Here is an 18208-nt window from a genome sequence, read left to right as displayed (position 1 = left end):
GACAGGTTTAGCCTCATTCCAGCACGCTGCGTGGTGAACACTCTACACATACACACAGCACTTCGCTCTCTGCCCCGATCTTTTTCCTTGTCCCTTCTCCTCTACCGAACCGACGAATTCGGAGCGTTTCCCTGCGTTGTGATCGACAGCTCCGATTGTCCAATCACAATCGCGGACATCGCTTCCCGCATCCAATCGTCTTTGTAGGTCGTTCCAATAGCTCGTCTAGCACGCTACGCTGCGTCTCTGTTATGTGTGCCATGGTCTCAACCCAGCAGTGTTGACAATAGGGTGAAAAGAAACAGCCCCGGACCATAAACGAGCAAAGGAAAATACCAACATCCAGGGGTTTGGGGAAGACGAGCGAGCGAACCAGTAACGGGAATGTAATTGCGTTAACCTAATCGTTTATATAGCTGTATTTTGTAATTAATGGGAGTTTGAGGATTATTCCGTTGGAAGGAAAGCTACTCGTGGGTTTGGCTGTTTCAGGCCAAAGATTTTCCTACTGCTCCGCCGCTGCTGGGGAAAGGCTGTTCTCACCGAGCTGGAGGTAGCCTAACTATTAGCCCGATAGCTTTCCAAACATAGGATAACTCCTCGCCGCCGTCTCCGTTGCGAACCGCAGAGGATCAAGGTAAAGTACTACGATTGGAGAGCTACCAGCCACTTGGTCGGCTGCAGCTTGTCGGGCTCGGGTCGGGACTCGGGACGGTGTGTGTTTCCCAGCCCGGTCAGTCTGTGAGGGCTAGCTAACAGTAGCAGCATTAGCACTGCCCCGTATTTACATCTGGGATGATGGGTGATCGCCCGAGCCCGCCCAGGTAATTCTATCTTATTAGCACACATTAGCTTTGATATAATCGCAGTTTTTTTTTTTTTTTTTAAGATTTTAATCAGCTTCTTGTGTTTGACTTGGCTGGTGGCGGGTCTTAAGCTAAGGCTACATGTTCAACTTGAGCTAACCCGCGATAAGCGTTGCACTAACGTTAGCTAGCTACAGAAAATGCAATTTTCTAAAATAAAGCTTCAAAGCTTTGACACAAAAGCCGCTTTATATTCATGGCTAGAATGCCTTAGCATTTTGTAGAGTCTTTGGAGGGAACTATCTACCATTTTGTGCGGCTTTGTAACGGTTAGTCGGAATGCTAACACTGCTAGCTAGTTAACGATAGTGAGGCTATCGCGCTGTCAAGTTTTGAATGCTGCGCTGCCTCCTCCTGCTGCTGCCGCTGCCGCCGCCGCTGCTGCTGCCAGGCCCAATATGGCCAAGCTAACGCCAGCTTTCCTGAACGGCTTCATTTTTGACCTTAGAGTTGATGGCCTACTTTGCCGCTCTAGCTGATGACAGCATATATGTGACATCAAATTGCACTGTGCAGAGGCTTGGATTTACTGTATTATTGGTGTATGTAGCGGCCCAGGAACGCATTCGGCCGTGGGCTGGTTCGTTCCAAGTAAATGCGGATGTTTAATCCTCGTGAGTTGAAAAAGCCCCGTGAACCCAGCCTGAGACAAGTTTAGCTGTCCTGTCAAGTGAAGCCAACTGTCAAATGGTGTGGTGATAATCCTGTGTGAACTTTGACTGCCTCTGCACTAAGACACAGTGTCTGACTGGCTTCTTACCTCTAAAAATGTCACGTTATATTTTCTTGCACGGGCCACCTTTGTTAATGCAACCGATAAGAGAGATCATCACCACTGTGAAGTGTTATCTGGTCGCTCATATTTTTGCTTTTATTCTACCTGGACTCTAGACCGTCAGTCAGTCTTTTGCAGGAGGCCAGGTGTGGCTTTTCATATATATGTGTGTGTGTGTGTGTGTGTGTGTGTGTGTGTGTGTGTGTGTGTGTGTGTGTGTGTGTGATGGTATTTGCACTACCTGTGTTTTATGAAGGCCTGCTTTGTGTCACGTCTGGCTCACCTTCAAGGTTTTAGATTTTCACCATGTTGATGGCAGGTCCAGCCCTAACGCAGATAGCTTAACATCCAAAGTCTGCTGTGTTTATGACAAGGTTGGTACAGTAACTGCCTCCTCCTTATCAGCTCTGTATGGTTTTGTGTGTGTGTGTGTGTGTGTGTGTGTGTGTGTGTGTTTGAAAGTTGCTGAGTTTATTTGTACTTGGATGTGTGAACAGTGTAATTATCCCATGAATGAATCACACCAATTAGACATGCTGTCAGGTTGCAGCATTCAGCAGATAGTAGCAACAGGAGACTTTGTGAAGTATGAGGATTTAGAGCAGTAGATCAGGGATTCATACCAGTGTTATTAGTTCAGGGACCACTTATCCATTTGTTAGCATTTTTTTGGGATTGAAATGTAAAGTAACCTGTCCTCTTTATGTTGTATCAGTAATTTGTCGCTGTGATAGGCATGATACTTGCATGGCCCTTGTTCATGGAGGTAGTAAAAGCTGCAAAGCAAGAGGAATGACTGGATTTATGGGTGTATCTTGTGTTTAACTTGCACAAAAGATGCTTTGATGCAAAAATAATGCATACACAGACACTGACTGTTTAATTGACTGTCAAAGGACACCAGGTATCTTCAGTTTTGACTGATAAGACAGTTATTGCTGGAAATTTATCTGCTGTGTCACATTCATTTTGTTCTGGATAAATATTTATAGATTTTTTTTTTGGCTTATTATAATGAATGCTTATGTTTTTCTTAGTAAAAAAGGAAAATAAATAGTAATAAAAACAAATAAAAAAAACCAGTCTGTGCATATCTAATAGTTGGTATGGACGAGCGGACAAAATTATTTAATTAGCAAAAAAGAAAAAAAGCCTTTGATTCTCCCTTCCTTCTTTATTATCAAAGCCATGTTTTGAAGTGTTGGCTGGACAAACCAAGACACCTGTAGGGCTCTAGCCCGTGGTTGATTGGCACTGTGCCAGGCTGAGAATTTCACTGATCGCCATAACTACAAGTAGTAAGCGGGTGCGGCTATTAGCACTAGCAAGCTGTCGTCCGACACCAAGGGGACCCCCGTCCCTGGGCTCTGAATTTTTTTTCCTCGCTAGAACCCTAACCTGTAGATGTTAGCTGGGATGAATGGCAATGACTTTTTTTAATTTTATTTTTTAGTTTTGTTGACTGTGACATTTTGACATTCAATAAGCCAAAGGTTAATCTAGCAATGGGGAAAATTATTATGCATGCCTATTTCAAGAACTGGACAAATGACCTCACATTTGATTCTACAATACTTTATTATTCAGAGGAGTTCATGGTGGGCTCAATGACTGCAAGCTGCCCAGGTCCTGTGGCTGCGCAACAAGCCCAAATCATCACCCCTCCATCACTGTGCTTGGCAGTTGGTATGAGATGTTTGCATTGATATGTTGTTTTCCTCCAAGCACAGCGTATCAGCATTATTGCATTATTGTGCGTTATTGCCAAACATCTCCCCTTTTTGGTCTTGTCTGTCCAGAGGACATTGTTCTAGAAGTCTTGTGGTTTGTTCAGATGCAACTTTGCAGACCTGAGCCGTGCTGCCATATTCTTCTAATGCCTCTTTTCCACTAGTACCTACTTGACGCGACTCTGCTCTGTTTCATTTGTTTAACATTACAATTGAATGCTGCCTCAGTAAGGCAGCCCAAAAGTCCAATGTCATAATTTTTACGGGGCTGCACAGAGTCCTGTGAAAATGTTCATTTTTCCATGACTGTAAATGTACATTTGAAGCTAGTATGCCTGGCATCCCTTTCATCCACAGTATTGTATTTTTGTGCATGTTAGCATGTGCATTCTTGTTCCCTTACTCCAGCTTCTTTCTCTCTGCCTTGCCATTGCCTGTTTGTTGACTTCCTGTCATACAGCAGCTCCCTTCCTCCCTCCTCTTCCTCCCTTTCTGTTGGTCTCCCTGTTGCTTGCTAAGCACCCCTCCTTTCTCCTTCCTCCTTGTTCTTTAATCCCACCCTCACCAAGCCTGTTTGGATGTCATCTGTTCTCTTATGTAAGAGGCATGGGAGGAGAATGGCTTTGGTGCTTGGGTGCCATACGCCTGACCAGGCGGCATAGTCTTGCTCTCCCTTGTGTGTTGTGGAGTGTTGTCGCCATTATCTGTTTAGTCAGAGTGAAAGATTGAACGTGAGGGACTGATGGTTGTATACGGGGATTCCAGTGGCCCTTTCCACAGGTAAGGAAAGTAATGTGGCTGTTTTAAGATTGTTCTGTAGGTGATTGGTTGCAGTTTGGTCACTGGTGCTGGAAGTGTAAAAGTACTAATTTGTACTGTTTATTGTTGTCATTTGTGATGTAGCAGGTAGCAACTGAGAGCCAGTTACTGCTGAATCTTTGCTTCATTCTTTATTTAGAGCTGAATGAAGCTCTGTGTTATCCTAGCAGAGCATAAAACTTGTATTACATTTCAATGTAAATCATGAGCAAAAAGGGCTGTAATGTCGGTCCAAAATATGATATGATTCTTGGTCAGTCTCCTGATGATATTCTTCTTAAATCCATTACTTCCTCTGTCTATAAAATGTAAAAAAAAAGAAAAAAAAAAAGAAAATGAGTCCAAGGTTACATCCTCAAATTAATTATAGTTTCATAAGCAGTTCAGGAATGCTAAGGCATTCAGTTCTCATCATCACAACTGAGAGACTTGTGACATCTTCTCATTCGAGAATCTGCAACCAGAGAATGAATGGTTTTGCTAAAGCAGTTAACAAACTAGTTAGGCAAGTAACTAATAATACATCTGCTTGGAATCTTGGAGGAGATGAAGGAGAAAATTATTGAGACTTCCTAAAAGGTAGCTAGCAGTGACTATTAAACCTTTTACAGTAATAAAACTTGATTGTTCAAGAGGTGTCAGAGAGTGTGTACGTCAGAGCTAGTCCACTTTGAGACATTAGCCAGAGATTATCACTGAATGAAGGTGACGCCTCATCCTTGCTTTGTCCGGTCTCTCTAAGGCTCTATACCTGCAGCAGCAGAGGACAAGTGGTGAAGTGTCAGTTGGCAGTTTGTTTTGTTGTTTTTTGTGTGTGTGTGTGTGTGTGTGTGTGTGTGTGTGTGTGTGTGTGTGTTGGGGGGGGGGGGGGGTACACAAGAGTGAAACATTCAACTGAAGAGTCTGCCTGTCTTTTAATAAGGCTGACATACTCTTTAGGCGCACATTTGAATAGTTTTGAATGGCAAAACTTTCATCTGTGGAAGGAAATTAAGTTTCCAATTACACTGGATAGAAAAAATCAGTCTCCAACATGTGTTGCACTCAGCCATATATATATATATATATATATATATATATATATATATATATATATATATATATATATATATATATAATTTTTTTTTTTAATACAATTTTTAAAGAACAGCAGAACTTTAAGTTTGTTACCTGCGGGCTGATGGAGAATTTAAAGCTAGTAACCAGCCATCAGACAGATCAGTGTTTAGCTGGAGGTACGTTCCCACACCGCTGATGGTGCTGATGCCAAAGAGAAGGCATTCACACAACTGGATCATTAACTGCTGGGTGGGAATGAAAGCGAAGACAGTGAGTAGTATTGATGGATGACTCTTGTCATGTAATTGCTATAGTCATCTGTGAATCTGTGTCTGTAGGGAGCTGTGGTAATTTAGCAAAGTATCCTGTTTGCTCTTGTATACATGATCATGACTTCTGGCTTGTTTGTAGGTGTGTAGTGATTAGGGGTCAGGGCTGAAACATTTTAGGAAAATATTTTTAGCTAGTATTTATTTGTCTTTTGTTTCAGTTCTAACCTGGGTGGGAAGTAAATTTTGTTTTTTTATTTTTTTTTAAAATGGAAGCATCGGCCAGCCACTACAGATAAATGCTCACACTGACCTTCCGCTGAACAGCAGATCATTACATTGTGTTTTAAAACTGCTTACCACTCTGTTTCAAGCTACCACCCAGGAAGTACAGATTTAAATAAAACTGGTTACATTTCAGTCAGTTAAGCCAGAGGTTGGCAACATTTTCTTTTTTTTTTTTTTCCAGAGGGCCATACTAATGGAGATGCACTAAGCAAAAGGCCCCATGTTGGACAAATGAATTGAAGCTCAACCCACATAGTGCTGAATTATGTTAAACACCATAATTTTGGTAGATATGGCGTATGATTTTACCATTGGTTAATCCAGAAGGACAAAACAAACTTTTAGTTAGAAAATTTAATTAAAAAAAAAACAAACTATTGTGTATTGTCTTGTGTACTCTGAGATAAATGCAAAAAACAAAAAAAAAGTAATATGCTGTATCAGTATTTACATTAGCCTGTATGTTGCTAGCTATTTGGCTATATAGACTCTTGCGCTCACCATTAGATGGTGAAATTTATATCACACAGTCCCTAGCAGTTGCAAAAAATATAAGCAAAGCTCATTGTTAATCTGTGTGCTGGACAGGTTAACGTTTGTGATAATTGTTTAATATTTCAGAAGCTTTACTGACTTCACAAAATTCCTCATAAAGACTGGGGGGGTCAGTCTTTAAGTCTTTAAGTCTTTAAGATGCTTCACCAGGTTTGTTGTGGTACATATATTTACCTGCTAGTGAGGGGAGGTGCTGTATGGCTGACTGGCTGTAGTGGTGCTTGGTGAAGTTGTGTGTCAGCTGGAGGTGGTGAGGAGGACACTGTTTGCATCGTTACTATTACAAATGAGTGTCCACTCTGATAGATTCTTGTGTCTTATCTGATAAATTTTTTGACAACCCTACTTAAACATGAATACATAAATAATGAATATCAGATGGCCACCTTTCTTGGGCAGACCATCAGAGTCTGGCTTCATGTTTGACAGTGAAGTATGCTGCACAGTGGACAGATGTTTACCCATCCTTTGGGATCTGTTGTCTTGTATTTCATCATAGAAATAGCTTATTTGACTCCATATATGGGCTGTTGAGGGTTGTTTTGTTTTCCTTTTAGGATGTTGGAGGCAGAATTGAGTTAGTACCCAGACCAATTCTGGTTAGAGTTAACCTATGTGCTTGTACTAATTTATGGTAGCAATGGGAAAGGTCTGGTTTGAACTAAGTCTGCAACGATTCCTTGAGTAACTCGAATAATTCGATTATTAAAGAATACTCGACATAAAATGTGTTGCTTCGATGCTTAAACTCTGCAGCGCTCAAGTGTTTCCGTGTAAGTGGAGCGATTCACCCGCATTAAAGTTCTCTGTTGCTGCAATGGATATCCATCCATTGGCTTCCGCTTATCCTCTTTAGAGTCGGCCGGGGGTGGGGGGAGCCTATCCCAGCTATTATAAGGTGAAAGGCAATGACTGATTTCTGCCATTTGGAAAAACGATCCTTTTAACACTGAGTGGATCGCCGCTGACATGGTTTTCCACACCTCCACTGCGGGCTACATCCATGTGTGTACGTGTGTGTTGCGCTTGCTGTGTTGGGAATTTCAGCTGATAGCTACCGGAGCTGATCGCTATAACTACAGTTTGCTAGCGGGAGCTGCCATCAGCACTAGCAACCGTTGGGCACTGACAAGAAGTCCCCCGCCCCCACCCTGGTCACCTGTTTGGCACCAAGGGGCTCTGTCACAATATTTTTTATGTTTTAAACCATTATTAGTGACTAAAATAGACCTGCAATAGAAACGTATTTAGAGGTAGGCTTGTGAATTACAACATTAAGCTCATACAGCCCCCAGTTTTTCAACAAAAACACTGACACAACAGCAGCAGTTGTGTTACATGCAGTCTGTCTGCACAGGCGTAGCAAGCGCAAAGAGGTGGAGCCGTTACCGAGACGGTGAGCTCAGGCGCACCGAAAGGAAACGTTTTTCTAGCGTCCAAAGCAGCAGCGCTTTTTCCTGTAACCACCATTAAACCTTTACTGGGAAACAGCTGGAGGTCCTTCATCAACCACCTGATCAGCAAGTGTCAATGTGAAGAAAAGAGAACTTTGTAGCTGCTCCATACATCACTGTTTGTTTCACACAGCAAAAAACTTCTTTAAAGCTACAGAAGTTAAAATATGCAGATGAACATTTAAAAAATACAAGTATTTCTTATCTGGTTACTCAATTAATTGATGGAATAATTGATAGAATACTCAATTATTAAAATAATCGATAGTTGCAGCCCTAGTTTGAACCATGGTCTCCATCTGCATTCAAATGATAACCCGTATTTGAAAGTTTCACTGGGAGATTCTAATGATTTTCTCTAACTGCTGACTCTAGATCTGCCTCCAGTCTGTTGAGATTTTCAACTGCAAAACACTTTTTTTAAAAACACCAAATTTGCTTGTAACAGTTGCATTACAGCTTGGGTAAAAAAAACAAACTCAGTGACTGCTCAATAGAGTGTTCTACTATAGCTTGTTGAGACCTTGTTTATGGTTAAACTCGAGGCTTTGCTATTTGAAAATCCCAACATTGATTGATCTGGAAATGCAGTTTTTCTCCTGTTGGCTGGCTTATTCTAATGTAAACATACTTTTACAGTCAGTTTGTAATGACCATATGACGTAAATGTATCTTCAAACCAGTGCTTATCAGGAAATTGAGAGAATTGTGGTTTTGGAGTTGTTTAAACGTATCTTCTTATCACAGTTGACAGTCTTGATTCTACAGCATTTAAACTGCTGTAGATTTTATATGATGATGCACAATAAGCTGTGCATCCTCAGAGAGCATTTGAAAGGCTTTGATTATTCATATCCTCAGGCAGCAGGATGATGTACATGTATGTGTTTGTACTGATGCCAAGCCTGTCCTGCTACCTCTCCTTGTCTGTCCACTCTGTTATATACAAGTCTTGCTGGACATGCTGCATGGCAGCCTTTGTGACTTTGACAGCAGCCTGCAGCATCTTATTCATGTCTTATTACATAAGGATTTATGTTAGTCCTCTAATTCATTTCTTCTCAGGCCTTCATGGCATCCAGGTGAGTTAGTGATCAGGCTTTGTCCCCTCCTGACATCAGAGGCCAGTTAGATTCCTTATGTCCTGACTCATAAAAATGATTAAGCTCATGTTAACTGACAGAAGTCAGTTTTATTCTATAAGTGGGTTTTGGTTGATATTGAGCTTTGTATTTTTCCCATATACTGTACACTGGCAAGAAGAAAGTGAGATTACTCATAAAATATGATCAGTTAAAGCCAAACACACTCACATCTGACTGAACAAACAGTTGAATGTTTCACTTCTTTATTGATCACATTCATTTTTTACTTTCACTACAGGCTGCATTCCTGAGTTTATTAACTCATAGAACTACATTTAACAGCTATAACCTCCATCCTGTAATTACTTATGAGACTTGATGAGACTCGATGGAGGCAGTGTATAAAGTATGTGGCACAACCAGTCTGGGTGACTAAAAAACGAGCGTTTAAAAACAATGAAAAGTGTCTGTTCCACTCTGTCCTTTTCATGCTATATTTTTAATCTTTTATTTATTTATCTATATATTTGTTTATTTAAAAACCCTCTCTGCTTGCTGTCTGGATGAAAATGTGCATGCATATGTATGTGTACGGACCATAAGCTAGTAGTATACAGCATACATGCTACACTGATAATCTAATAAGAGCATCACAAAAACAAGGTTAGTTTGCATATGTGTAACTTTGAGGAAACATCTAGCCGCACAGGAGTTTGTTTCTTTAATGACTGCTCCTGCAGCGAAGAACGGCCTTTTACTCTGCTTTGGAACCAATATGGGCTACAAGTCCTTGAATAAATTTGAAGTGGCAAATCTGCAAGTTTGTGACATCAGGGGATACTTTGCGGCGGAAGATTGTTTGATATGAGGTTTCAGAGCATCTAAAATAAACAGTGAGTGTATTTACGTTGTCATGAGATGTGATGCACACATAACCACTCAGGCCTTTATACTCTACATTCTCTTCTCCACTAGTGGTAAAGAGAATAGTAGTTATTGATTAAAATATTTAAAGCCACCCACAGTTGTGGTCACCAGATATACCTGTACCTCTGACAGCTGAAAACAAATCCTGGCTTTACTCATTCAAACATTTCTTCATGGGTGTGGTGCAGAAAAGTCGTTTGGAAAATAGTTTTGAGTATGACTTCTGCTGCGGCTTGCTTTTGTTGTCACTGCTTGAGAATCCAGTTTGTTAGATTTTTTTTTTTTTAAATTATTATTTTAACATGCAATCAGCAGCAAACACACAGCAGTTAACGTTTCCGCAGTTTCCTCCAACTGTGTCAATGGCTCGCAGTTGCAGAAGCCGCTCCATTGTTGTGGGTGCTTTTGTTTTTTTTAGTTGTGTGTGTTTGAGATACTTTAATGGTCTGTTGGCAGGTAGGAAGGTGGCATGTTTGTGTACTGTAACCATGCTTCAACTCTGAGGCCTAATTTGTCTCCCATGCTGGGAAAATGGGGCTGTCAGCTATGGCTACATGGGTTTGTTGTGATACCACAGAAATGCTGCAGGAAGATGAACTCATACAGAGCTAAAACTGTCACTGTGGATGTTTCCTTTTTCATTTGCATGTGCTCGCTACCAAAAAAATTGCTCTTGGGTTGCATGACCTTGGCGCAAGGGAAAAAAAAATTTATGCTAAATGGTCTACATGTGCCTAAAACTTTAATATCACACAAACTGGAATTATGCAGAATGCTTTAGGTTAGTTAAGGCCAATATTGGCATTAGACTAATATATGTTGCATGTTACAGTGAAAAATAATTGTGTTGAGATCAGAAATTATTTCATCTTTTTACTGATTTTAAGGATTATTTTTTACTTTCTATGTAATGGGTGTAATGAGTTCTGGACAAATCATTAAAGGTATGAACAAACCAGCAAATTTGAAAATGATTTTGTGTAATTTAAAGTCAACTCAATCTCATGTGATTGGCTGAGAAATGAGAGGAGGCAGTGAGCGGTCACAGCACCAGCAGCATGAAATGTGACAACACAAAATGTGGAATTTAAAATAATTTTTAATAAGAAGAAATAAACAGAATGGTTTGTTGTGGTTAGGGCTGGGCGATATATCGTGTTTTTAAGAAATATCAATATATTTTCATATGCGATATAAGATGAGACAGTACTGCTTATATCAATATAGTCTGTCACAGTCGTACTTGTAGGTCCACCAGTTCACCTTTCTCTTCTCCCAATTTATCTCTGCCCAGCTTCACACTGCCCTGCTTCTCTCCCTAAAAATAAAAACAATGCTCAATTATTTGGAGATGGTTGTGGTGGAGATGAGCAGCAGAATAATGTATTCTGTAGAGAATGCCGCAAACAAGACCGGACAAAAGGTCATCGTTTCCACCATGCCTACCGATGCTAATGCTAATGGCTGCATCGCTAGCTAACTGTTACGGTAACAGCTGAAGTCCTCCGCCGGTGCAACAGCACCTCAGCCAGGCGCAGTTAAAATACTAGAAGTACTAGATGTACAAGAGTACACACAGGAGGGAAGCACTTTGGTGAAGTCTACTTCACTGGAGACTGGCTTTTTAAAGAATAAGTCAGCCTTTTGCTGGTTTTGCTCTGGATCTTTTCTGTGTACATTTTAATAGCACAGCTGTGAGTCTTTGTTATGGAGGGAAAAAGGATTAATTTATTTGAGGAGCATTATGATTTAAATATGCCAATAGTTTATTTTTGAGAAATTTCTCATGTACACCTACAGCTGAATGTTAATGAAAGTGTCTTTGTGACATTTGGGACATGTAGCTTTGACTCAGAAGTGCCTTCTTGTTTATACCTTTTGGGAAGATATATATCGAGATATATATCGTATATCACCATTCAGCTAAAAAATATTGAGATATAATTTTTGGTCCATATCGCCCAGCCCTAGTTGTTAGACATGCTTTCTAAACATGTCTAATGTGACTTTGTTTACCCCTCCACCCCCCACCTCAACTCCCCACCCACCCATTGTGTTTCTTGTCAGCAGGGCTATGTCCTCGGCAGCCACCACAGCTCCCTCTGTGGACAAAGTGGACGGATTTTCACGGAAGTCTGTCAGGAAGGCCAAGCAGAAGCGGTCGCAGAGTTCGTCCCAGTTCCGCTCTCAGGGCAAACCTATAGAGCTCACGCCCTTGCCCCTGCTCAAGGGTAAGTAGAAACATATGTTTGCATGTGTGTGTGAGAAATTTGGGGTTTGTGGGGTGAGAGGCAGAAGGTATGATTACCAAATCAAACACAAGTCATGTTCACACAATTAAATAAGTCTGTCACATTTCAAATGAGGCTAGATTGAATGGGGATAAACAGGTAAACAGTTTCAAATAACTTAAAAGTCCCTGTAGAAGTGATATTTTTATTGTGTCTCTCTTGAGTGAAAAGTAGAGGTGTAATTCTGCAAAATTTGCTATCAATCCAATACCAAGTAAATACATGCAAATGCAGATACCAAGTACCAGTACCTATACTGTTAACATAAAAATGCAACTTATGTAACAATGTGTCAGGATTGGATCAGTATGTTTTCAAACTTAATGTGTATATTTTTTCACTTCCAAGTTCAGCATGCTGAGTATATTATTTGAATGTATGAATATTATCTGATTAATTCTCACTGTGGACCAATGGAATAACGTTAGCATACGTTAGCAGGCATATTAGTAATGTGACTAGCGAAATTCTCTACGGTCACAGTCTTTTTGTTTACGTAGAGCCTTTATGCAATAAATTGACACACAGTGTCAAGTTCAATATTCAAGTAAGTAAAACGTGTTGAACTCTTGAAAGTTTGTACTTGGTAGTGTTAAACTTCTCTTTAAGTTTTTCCATCTATAACTCTTTTTTTCATGTAGTCGTGCAGTTTCACATAGTGTACATATTTGCTCACAGGGATTACTTGTACATACTTTTACCTTTGAAAACAGTGGCCATGTTTGATTTGAGCACCCACCATTGTAAGTGTGTGTATATATATATATATATATATATATATATATATATATATATATATATATATATATATATATATATATATATGACAGAAAATAATGAAGAGCATAATGGATTCATTTAAGTAAGTAATTTGGGTGCAAACAATTCCTACTGTAACTGCACAACACAGGCTTGTAAAGGGAGACCTTTCAGGTGGTTTAAGTGTAGACGGCTCATTAAAACATCGGCATAGAAACGTATTCTTCTGAAAAACCTAGTTCTTTTCTTTCTGTTGTGTGTTTTGTCTCTTTGCTCAGGGATGGCGAATTTAGTAGCATTACTGTATACAGTCTGGTTGGATTTAGCTCTGTTTGAATGGTTCTTTTTTTTTTTTTCTCCTAGGCTCGCTATTCTCTGTATGTAAGTGTTTTCGTTAGTGACGTGTCTAAGCAAGTAGGTCGATGATTAGTGGTTGCAGAGAGCAGGTTAATGCTAGAGGACAATTGATATAGGTTTTTTAAGACTGATACTGATATTTGGTGATTTAAAAATCTGATGTCAGCTGATAATTCTTTTTTTTTTTTTTTTTTTTTTTTTTTTTTTTTTTTTTTTTTTTTTTTGGACACATGAAACCAACAGATTTTTTTTTTATTGGTAATATGTAGTTATTTGTGAGTCCTAAGATAATACAATGATGCATTTAAAAAATAATGTTGTTATTGTCACAAGTAGTCATGGATTACTGCCCAGTTCTGCTCAGATCAGCTGATTGTTGTATTTGTGGGTTTCTAAAACGTGTGTGGCCAATAAGGAAGTTGCTGACCGCTGTCTGTTGGACATACTGTGTGACATCAACAATCATAACATTTGTTTAAGGGTGTTTCTTGCTTCTCTTCTTTACTTTTTAAACATTTCTTTTTGCTATTATAAATGCACAATACTGATATATCAACAGATATTGGCGGATATATCAGCCTGGCCAATATATCGGGACTTTTGACCATTTGGGCGGAGCCTATGGAGCCTAATGTGATTGCTACTTTGATGGGTATTTCAGGTTACTACGTTAGACTTAGTTTACGCCATGGCAACAACATAAGAGCTGTAACCGGATTTGCTTACAATCTGGAAAATAAAGTTTCCAGAATTAGTTATCGGTAGTTATTGTTTTCTGTCAAGTGACTTACTGCATAATCCCATCTTTTTAATGAGATTAAAAATTGTGAAAAAAATTTGAGTATGTATGTATTTGTATAAATATGTTTCCCAGTGTTAATGTGCTAGAAAATCTCGAAAATTGACCTTGAAGGTGCTTGAATTTGACCCTGGAAAAGGTGTATGAACCCTGCCTTTAAAACATAGTGTTTAATCAAGTGTTTTTTTTTTTTAACTTTTAAGAGCTGGAAAGCAAATTTTCCATACATTTCCAGTGCTTTTGCTTCTTGTCCGTTCTGTGTAATATCTGACCTCTTAAAATGATATTTCAACCCTTGTGGAAGTCTTGATCCTCAGGCTGGGAGGAGCGCTTGAAGATCAGTTTAAATGGGTTTAAATTGCACGGTCTCCAAATTGTTAGATAAGGAGTGTCAGTGTGTTACCAAGTAATGTTCTGTGTTCAAATGTCATACCTCATATCACTTTGACCTGTATTGTGACATGCTAAGTGAATAAGGCATTTGTGGTATGCAGCTGAGTGTAGTAATACACAATGAGGCACTCTGACGTTTCACCTGAGTAAATACAGCAATGTTATGGTGTGGTTTAGTGCTGACAGTAGGAATGCTGGCAGACAGGAATCAGACAGTTCCCCCACCTGTCTGTGATTGATGGAAAGTCACTTAATGGTTCCTTCTAAGGATGCAGGAAGAGGAAAAAGTGACTGAAGGTAGCTTTAAGGTCTCTTTCATCTAAAACTTAAAACTCATCTTAAAACTATGTTAAGGGTATAGTTTTTTCAATAGCTGAGAGAAACTTAGTTTTCACAGAATAGGGCTTGTCCTGAATGGACTTTGTTCTTTGAACAGCTGGGAATTCTTTGGGATTTACATTGAAATTTTAATAGCAAATGCTTAAATATTTGGTACAGTTAAACCTGTCCTAACCAATGACTTCCTAATTGGGCTTTTTGGACCTGATTGGAATCCTTTAATATTTTGTATTTGCCCTTACAGAGTCACATCCAGTACTTATTCTAGATTTACCCAAATGTTGCAACACTAATCATCCAGAGCAGGTACTGATGGTACATTAACATTTTTTTTTTTAAAGTTACTGACACTTTAGTTGCCACAGTAATAATTGCTATGGTATAGGCATTGGTCACTTTATTTGGTATGCCTTGCTAGTACTGGGCTGGACCCAGTTTTTCCTTCAGAACTGCCTTAATGTTTTTGGGGCTCTGATTCAACAAGGTGTTGGAAACATTCCTCAGGTTTTGGTCCGTACTGACATGATGACATCACACAGTTGCTGCAGATTTGTCAGCAGCACATGTCTATGATTCAAATCCTTGAATTCTTAAATCATCTTTCTACCTCATTCTGCTGCTTGGTTTAAACTTAAACAAGGTCATCTAGACCATGTCTACATACCTAAACGGACTTGGTTGCTGCCATGTGATTTGTGTTAATGAGCAGTTGAACAGGTGTACCTAATAAAGTGACCAATGATGTGTACGTAAACAAACAGTAGTTTATTTTGTGGTCTTACTGTATTTATTTGTGGCTCAGTGACTGACACGCACAGTCTTTCTTTTTCAGCACTTCGACGGTCCAGTTTCACACCTTCACTTTGCATTCACACAGATCCACACATTTCCTCACCTCCTCAGTACAATCGCAGGCTGCTGCTGCTCCTGACCACTGCCTCAGCAGCTCCTCTGGAGCTTTGCTTTTAGCCCTGTACGGTTGCTTCAGGAGGCACACGCAGGCTCTCCTGAATTAGCAATATAACCACCTATTATAATAGATCAATTTTGTCTATTATTTCTCTTCTCCTGCTTCTGTACTGGATTGTCTTTAGATTTGCTTTAAGCACGCAAATGCTGTACATTATAAAGAAAAAGTGAAGCATGTTTCACTGACATGGACCTTTGAGGATCGTGCCGAACCTCTGGATTTAAATCAGGGTCTGTGTGATAGGGTTGGGTGATTGTCCTACTGCCCCCCTGTGGCATTGTTGACAACCGATGGCATTACTGAGCCTACCATTATTATGGTTGCACTATTCAACCTCCATGTAACTGTGCCATTGTGTGGCCCAAACACACAAAAAAGTGTTTGTTTGAAAGAGAAACACACACTAGCTTACTTCTAGCATAAAGAAATGTTTGCATGTTGATATGCAGTGCTGATTGGTTTAGCCAGCCATAATTAGTGAACATTAGTGAAGTGGCTGGGCATCACATAACAGCTATGATGGTATTAAATCATGACATTTACTGGCTCTTTAATTTTTTAACTTAGACATACAGTTCTACAAATTTGTCCAGGTGTATTTTTCTGTGTCTCACCTGTCTGCTTTGCTCTCTTCACCTCCCCCTATAAAACAAAGCAGAGTTTTTCACCAACAAAACCATCCAGTGTAAAAGTTAGGACACGATATAAACTAGCATCTGCGCAAATGCAATCACATCACTCCCTGGATTAAAACTCAATCCAGCAGTCAGAAGTATCCTCCTTTTGTTTTCTGTTATTTGGCGATGATGGATTCGTGTAGCTGCTCCACACACACACACGCACACGCACACGCACACACACACACACACACACTAACTAACTTCAAAGCATGCAGAAGTCCAGGCGTGAACTTGTGCACATTCCCAGATAAAAAAACAAAATCGCCTGATTAGCGAGCTATCGCCATGAACTTTGACCAATGTTGATCTTTGACATTATTGTCTGCCTAATGTGTCATCAAGCTCTTTAGCTTTTAGCTGTTGTTGCTGTTCTCTTCTCAGCCCTAATCACCTCCTTCATGCACCTCACAAGCATTAGAAGTTAGCACACAGGTATTGGCTTCAAAGGAAATTTCAACAACCAACTTGCTTTTTAGAACCATCTGTCAGCGACTCCTGTTCATCAGATATCACTCTTGCATCAGTATGGTGTAGAAATAGTTTTGACAAATATGTGAGGCTAAAGTAATGCTCCTGAATGTGTTTTAGCTTGTAAAGACAGAAAAATTGATTATACTTGCCTGTCTGCTAGGGTCCGCTTGGGTCAGCACAACAAATTTCATCACGAGATAGTAAAGTTAAGGGTCTTTGTGCACATCTGCCTGCCTGCTTGTTTTTTGTGATTGTGCAGCCTTGTCTGCGGAGACTTTTTAATTATGATGCACCCTAGGCAGTGGATTTCAAATACATATAACAGGAATTACTGCTTGGCCATTGTTTCTCCAGCTTTCTGCAACACAGTATAATCAAGGCTTAATGTGACATTTTTAATGAATTGATAGCATTTTGTTTAATTGTACTAAATGTGGCTTTTTTAATTACACTGAATAAGCCTTAATGTGAAGTGGAATCCACTGGAATAAAAAACAAACTAACATGGTAATAGTCTGAAAAGGGAAGGCAGTCAACATGAACTGATTGCAAGAACACACCGAACATGTTTTAGATTAGGTGAATGGCGGCGTTGGCATGTAGAGCACCGATGACACTTGAGCGTCCTTTGGTTCATCGTGAGCTGTTGAAATGCAAACATACCGCTGCCTGGAGGGTCTCATTTATTTCCCAGTCTGGTCACAAGACAACCGCACCAACCTCTGAGCTTCACTCCGCTCCCATATTTGTCCACTTCAACCAAGTGGAAGAACAAGGAGTAAGTTTGTCTCTTCCACTTGTCTGTTTTGAACTTCAGGTTGCAGATAAACAGCAGGCTCTCTGTGACAAATGCCAAAAGCCCCATGTTAAGCTACCAGCCATTAAAATTAAATTAATACACGAAATCAGCCATTGAAGACCAACAGAGCAAGCTTCAGATGACCATAATGCATTTGTGGCGTTCAGGTAGAGAACATGAGGACTGATATTTGTTTTTTTTTTAAATAAATTACTGACAGCCACTTCTAATCTCTCTACATTATATAACTGCCAGGAAAATGTGTGCTGGGCAAGGCTGTATTTTATTAACTGGCTTTCAGTCTCTGAGGCTGCCCCAAGGCTCAGGCCGTTTGGGAATGTTTTACAACAGCATTCACAGAAAGAACTTGGGGATATATATTTATAAATACATTTCATTGTTTAAAGTGTTTTCAAAATTATTCAGTATTATTTCTGTCTTTACCTGTTGTAGTTTTTGATTGTGTGCTGTCTTTTCTTTAGATGCTTCAAGATATTTCCCATTTGTTTGTAACTGAAATTCC

General features: G+C 39.8%; 1 protein-coding gene across 5 annotated transcripts in view; it reads left to right on the top strand.

Moving 5' to 3' along the window:
• Positions 1–242: 242 nt before the first annotated feature.
• Positions 243–18208, top strand: part of ppp2r5eb (protein phosphatase 2, regulatory subunit B', epsilon isoform b) — a 52325-nt gene continuing 34359 nt past the window's right edge. Inside the window, exons 1-2 of one of the 5 annotated variants that reach the window (XM_030718191.1) lie at positions 243–637; positions 11898–12058. In XM_030718191.1, coding sequence (XP_030574051.1) covers positions 11902–12058 — 157 coding nt within the window. In that variant the 5' untranslated portion in view covers positions 243–637; positions 11898–11901. Of the gene's footprint in view, positions 825–3820; positions 4152–11894; positions 12059–18208 lie in introns of those variants that run through there. The other 4 variants (XM_030718192.1, XM_030718190.1, XM_030718188.1 and 1 more) reach the window with 4 other exon arrangements.

Source organism: Archocentrus centrarchus, chromosome 22 (assembly GCF_007364275.1).
Source record: "Archocentrus centrarchus isolate MPI-CPG fArcCen1 chromosome 22, fArcCen1, whole genome shotgun sequence".
Taxonomy (NCBI): domain Eukaryota; kingdom Metazoa; phylum Chordata; class Actinopteri; order Cichliformes; family Cichlidae; genus Archocentrus; species Archocentrus centrarchus.
The sequence above is the reverse complement of the archived record's forward strand: the minus strand, read 5'-3'. Positions and strand labels throughout refer to the sequence as shown.